The 6,000-nt window shown below is 43.3% G+C and overlaps 1 protein-coding gene across 3 annotated transcripts in view; it reads left to right on the plus strand.

Moving 5' to 3' along the window:
- Positions 1 to 5,288, plus strand: part of LOC147457835 (uncharacterized) — a 32,382-nt gene extending 27,094 nt beyond the window's left edge. For 2 of the 3 annotated variants that reach the window (XM_086512617.1, XM_086512618.1), the window contains exons 7-12: positions 13 to 165; positions 268 to 701; positions 810 to 2,626; positions 2,781 to 4,347; positions 4,453 to 4,539; positions 4,816 to 5,288. In XM_086512617.1, coding sequence (XP_086368743.1) covers positions 13 to 165; positions 268 to 701; positions 810 to 2,626; positions 2,781 to 4,347; positions 4,453 to 4,539; positions 4,816 to 4,880 — 4,123 coding nt within the window. In that variant the 3' untranslated portion in view covers positions 4,881 to 5,288. Of the gene's footprint in view, positions 1 to 12; positions 166 to 267; positions 702 to 809; positions 2,627 to 2,780; positions 4,348 to 4,416; positions 4,540 to 4,815 lie in introns of those variants that run through there. The other variant, XM_086512619.1, reaches the window with a different exon arrangement.
- Positions 5,289 to 6,000: the final 712 nt, after the last annotated feature.

Below are 6,000 nucleotides of genomic sequence, written 5' to 3' on the forward strand. Positions count from 1 at the left end.
TTGGTTTTGCAGAATAGACCTTCTGAGAGCTATGGATGTCCGCCTGGTTGCACTAAAACAGGAACAGAGTGATGCTTTTTCTCGAGCAATGGCTGCTGGGTTTGATAGCAGTAATATGGCTGATTTGCTGGACTTTTCTGAGCACTTTGGTGCAGAGCGCCTTCGGTATAGAACTTTGTGTGTTTTGTATCTTTGATGTTGCGATTTTGGTTTGCTTTAAATATTTATGGTTTTGTTGAAGCAAGCGTATCAATTTTATGACTGCAGAGAAGCATGCATTCAGTTCATTGGTCTGTTTCGGAGGAGAAACATAGCTCAGGAAATTTCTGGAGTAGAGTTTCCTTCAGTTGATGCTGCCTCTAGTGATTCTGATATGTCCTTGGAAAGTTGCACAGATGTTGAGCTGCTAGCAGATCACACAGGAAAATATGGTTTGGTGGGCAGTGAAGGAGAATGGCCAAAGACAGTAAAGAACCGTGCTCTCGATAATGCGGGAAAGTTGGAAATGAAAGAAGAGAGGAAAATTCTTGGAAGCAAATCTTCTGTTAGAACCAGAAGTAGGTGGGGCCCTCCTGAGAGATTACATATAAATCATGTGGATCCTGAACTGCCGGATTGTGAGATTTTTAGGAAAAAGGAAGAGGCAAAACTCCAACTTGGAAACTACAATCGGCAGGATGATATCAGAGATAGCGTCAGGGGTGAGAAAATTAAACTAAGTTTTTGAAGGATTAATGCTTGTTTTACTGGAAATAAGTTTGATATTCTTCAGGAATCACATAGAGTGATATGCGAGTTTCTTTTCGTAGGACTGCCAGCTTTTGAAGCTGGTGAAGAATTTCAGGCAACAAAAGAGCAGCCCCAAAAGTCATCATCGACTGACTGTCTGGTCCCTTCCATGAGTAGCTCTGCAGGAAATAGAATGCAGCAAGGCGAAGGTAATATCAGAGCAGGGATGTTCTATAGCAGATTACACAAGATGGCACTGCAAGTGGAGGCAAGACGATCGAGTGAAGATCTGGGTGTACCTTTTACTTCTGTAGAACGAAGTGCAGAATTATCAGGGTCTCAGCTGTCTGGATATGGCTATTCATCTTCTTTGAATGCTTCTGGTGTTGATTCTTCTGGCGATTCCCCCTTATCTGTAGTGTCAGATGCATTTGCTGCTGGCCAGCACAAACAAGAGAACACATTGGTGGCAGGACAATTTTCCGAAGGAAGAACGTCGGTGTTGGAAGAGGCCCCGAAAGTGGTGGGAGACTCTGAAACCAAGTCTGTTGTAGATCATGTTGCCACTAAAGATGGTGACAATCTGGAAAAGTCAGGTAAACCACAATCAGCAACAGGTGAGAGCAGTGAAGTCAGGGAAAGTCAAGAGGAACGCTCAAGCACTTCTGCGAGAAGGTTGAGTGTAAAAGCTGCCATAAGTCTCTTTGAAGGTAAGAAAGCAACTGTTGGTGAGCCCCCTACGAGAAATCTAGTTAGACAAGACAGCCAAAAAGCAGCGTTTCAAAGTGGGAGTTCTGCAACCGAAAAGTCGGTGTTGCGCAGATGGAGTGGACTAGGTAGTGATGGCACCAGTGGCAAGCAGGATACTGCTACTGAGGTAGGTGAGAACTGGCTAGAAAAGGCTGCCGTAACTGAGAATGCAGCACAGAAAGCTGAAAGCCTAAGCTCCACCAGGATGCCTATGTCAGCAATTGACATGAGCTCAACTCATGCTGCTCTTTCAGCCGTACAGGCAGTTCCTGGTGAACCTTCATTGCTGAAGAAAAAGCCTTCCACACAACAGAAGGAAATTTCATCTGAAGCACCATCAGAGGTTCTGCCAAAGCAGGCCAACCAAGAGTTAGAGAAATTTTTTGTGTCAAGAGGTTCTTCAAACAATCTTAGGGAAAATGCCGTTTGCTCCTGCCCATCTGAACCACCTGCTGACATCTTGAAACCTTCTGAGGTAACCAGTAGGAGCACCATGGTTCCTGAGACAGGCAACAAAGACGTAAGGAGGGCTTTTGTGCGCAAAGAGGTGGTAGATACACAATCAAACTTTGAAGTCCAACCAACTCAGAATTCTAAAGAGCCAAAGATGCCAGGCAGTTTGAGTATACATGAAACAGCACCAAAAAGGTCCCCTAGTTATAAGGAAGCTGAGGTCAATCTCATTTCTGGTGAAAATCTAGAAGTTAACAGCCTCAAACATAAAATTGGCAAAAGCAGGCTAGCTGAACGTAATTTACAGTTGAAAAATACTCCTGAACCTGACAAAGAACCTTCTTTGATTCTTCATGAGACTCCTGTTGACTTGTACATGCAAGCTTTGGTTATGATAATTGACAAACATCATCAAAGTGGACTGGGTGACGAGGAGTCTTTTAAGGATCAAAGAGGAAGATTTTATGACCGTTATCGGCAGCTTCGGAACGCCAGACAAAAGGGAGAAAATCCTGCAAAGAGAGCAGAGAGAGAAGCCAAGTTGAAGTCAATGCAGGAAATTCTTGAAAGAAGAAAGGCTGAGATGGAAGCAGGTGTTTTCAGACAAATGAAAAACAGTCGTTCGGTCAAAGAGCAGGAGGGGGTAGTCCAGTATGTGAAAATGTCAGTCCCACTGTTAATTCCACAGAAGGAGGTATGTGAACTTGCACGCAACCGTGTGCTTCTTTTAGCTGATTAATGAGATCTCTATATTCATTACGTTTAGAAGGGCCCCTTTCGAACTAGGTACTTACCAATATGGAAATATATTGGCGTCTTTTTAATCTCCTCCATGTCTTACTTGTCAGAAAGAAATGGGAGAGGATGAAGTAGAAGGTCAACAAGACGACCTGGTTTTGGCATTGCCACACACACGGGCAACGTCAAAAACCAAGGTACAACCTGCAAGGGAAGGTACACCAAAGTTGCAGAAGAGTGCATCAACTTCTCGCAGCCTGCTGATAACTACGCCTGTGTCGTTTCCAAGGACCATGCCGACAAGCACATCAGCAACAGGTGTGAGTGTCAACAACCAATGCAAAGGGGCAACTTCAAGCTGTAATATGGCAGTAGATAGTAAGAATCCACCAGTAGATCTTACACGGGATTCAAGAAATTCCACCTCAGTTTGTGTTGAACCGTCTGACAAACCTCATGGAACGACGAGTGGGTACTCTCAATTTGCAGACAGTGCTGTTTCCTTGTTGTTTGAGAATGTGCTTTCCAGAACAGCAAATGCCGGTTTGCCCTGCCAGCCTTCAGATACAGGGAAAGACCGGAGCTTTTCTTCTGATGGAGGGCCTTTATGTGGACAAGCACATCATAGGATTTCTATCACAACTTCGAAAGGAAATGTAAAATCTGATGCTATTGCATTTATGGAAGAAGAAGCGTTGTCTCCAGCACAGAATGGCAAGCTGGTTCTGCACCAGGGTCATGACAATTTTTCTACACCAGGAACTGGGCTGACGAAGCATGAGTTTTTTGACCATATGCATTCCTCAGCAAGCCTCAATGAACAATCTTGTTCAAGTTTCGATGGTGCTGAGGATGGCACTATGTTCGTTTCTTGCGAAGCTGAAGATCTGGGCATTGGAAAGTCCCTTGAACCTAGCATTGTAAATCATGCTGTGAAGGATTCTTCTCTGATGCACCTTGAGAAGCCCAGGCCAAATGCTGAAATATCAACGTCCTCGGTTCAAAATCCCCTCGAGTTCTTGAAGGGGGAATCTGTTGCACACATGGTTGAAGAAGCATCTAATAAGGATAAAGTTTCATTTGTTGACCAGGTGGGTCAAGAAAAGACCGAAAGCAACTCACAGAGAGATCGGATGCAGATACTAAATGTTTATGAGGAGGGTGCCGCATGGATGTCAGTTGAAAAGTCAATTGAACTTTCACAAAGTGATTCCGTTTGTTCACCATCACTACAGCAGGAATGTACTAGTACCACTTACTCTGATGGAGTTTCCTCACCGGTTTTAGAAGAAAGTTCTGGAACTGTACGAGGTCCATACAACCCAAAACTGTCAAAATCACTTTATTCCCCATCACGTAGTCCTTCATGGACTTATTCAAAAGCAAAGCATCCTTCGGAACATGAGAGGAACTCTAATGTACCTCAATCAAGTAAGGAACCGCCAAGAGGCTTTAAAAGACTCCTACACTTTGGGCGGAAGAATCGCACGTCTGAAGCTATCTCTTCAGATGGTGTCTCCGTATCAACAGCATCTGAGGGAGATGATGAGACTGAAGAAATCAGAGAACCAATGAGGCAGTCACCCAATGAACGCTTTCAAAGAGTCGTATCAAAAGAGAAGGGGTGGCATGTGGGCAGTACTAAAGATTATTCTAGTTTCCAGGACCAGGAGACAAGTAAGGAACATTCTAGCCTTCTGTTTGTATGAAAAACATTGATTGATGATGTGAGGTCTCTTTTTGCAGCCATTGTTGACTCTTTTCAATTCTTGTAAACTCCAGCTCATTCACTTCAAAGTAACATCCCAATCCCACCATCAAATTTCAAGCTACGGGATGACCATTTTCTGGGAGGCTCTTCCTTGAAAGGTATCATTTTTGTGGGTGAAGAGATTTTTATCATCCAGGGAGTTTTGGTTCTGCATGATTAGTATTATAGCTGTATGAAGTATACGAATCAGTAATATTTCTGGAGGGCCTTTATATCAGCTCAGTTTTTCAAAATTTTCTTATTGTTGTTACATGCCTAATTTGTTATATAGGTTGAGAGGTTCAGGTCTGCTGGTTTTTTATTATGGCGCAAGACTTCTTTATAAAGTTTTTTGCAAAGCTTGCCAATTAACCTCAACATGTTCTCAATTTCAGCTTCTCGTTCCTTCTTCTCGTTATCTAGCTTTCGAAATAGAGGTGGCGAAGGAAAGTCACGATGAGGTTGGTAATACTCCCAGCTATGGCAATTGCCACAGTGGTTCACTACATGTTTCTCAGGTCACAGAGTGCCTCAAACGTGGAGAGCAGAACAACGCTTTCATGCTCAACAAGTCAACACGTTTTTATGATCTGCAAATTATGCTTGAAATTGCAGTCTGATTGTTCCAAGTTGCTCAAATTTGTGCCAGGGGTATGAGTTGGCAATATTACGGAGTACAGCATGTTTCCTCCAGAGTCTATGCATTGTGCAAATTGCTGCAATTTGCCAAAGCCTCAAGTTCTAAATGGCTAGACAATAAGATGGAGATATGAAAACTCTGCTGCTTGAGGCCTGTAAAACGCTTTTCCCGGTGTATTCGCAAAATATGCTCAATAATTTGAAAGACCAAGAGTGCTCAGTTCGTGCAGTAGCTGATGAAATGAAGTCAATTCTGTGACACATAATGCACTCCTCTTTGCAGGAGACAAATTTTGTTTCACTAATGATTTAAGGGCAGGACTTCATAGTGTCGCAGATGGCTTTCTGGGGTTCAGCTCACTAAAACCTGCTAGCCCCCTCTCATACTCTATTTTTCATAAAAGCTTTGGGCAAGTTGGTGTCTTCTTTCTACAGCCCCTGGATTCAGATGCTTCAGGAGTCGTGAGACTTTCTAGAGCTGCAGGAGGTGGGGAACGTCTTTGAAGAACAAGGACATTTGTGACATCAATGCCCGAATAGAAAAAATGGGACAGTCGAAGCATGAGAGAGGAGAAAAATTTCTGCCAAATCTGTTTTACACTGTTATTTCATTCTGCAACAAAAGTTCACAAGGCGAGTCAATAAGCCTCCCTGCAAAATGTGGGGTGTGAATGCGCTTGTGCTTTGTGCTTCTCTTGGATATATAGGTCCTGCGCCGGAGGACGTTGAAATAAATATTAGTTCTGTGAAAAAACCAAAATTATTTTATATATTCGTTGAAGAAAAAAGTCTCTCCCTCTCTCTCCCCCCCCCCCCCCCCCCCCGCATCAACCAGACAATTGTATCACCTGACATAAGGTTGTAAATTTTGGGTCGTTCGGCCTTGTGCAAATGTCCATATAACATTTCAAATAACTAGTGCTTATGAGCTGGTCCTCTCA

Source organism: Adiantum capillus-veneris, chromosome 5, assembly GCF_014529385.1.
Source record: "Adiantum capillus-veneris isolate H3 chromosome 5, ASM1452938v2, whole genome shotgun sequence".
Taxonomy (NCBI): domain Eukaryota; kingdom Viridiplantae; phylum Streptophyta; class Polypodiopsida; order Polypodiales; family Pteridaceae; genus Adiantum; species Adiantum capillus-veneris.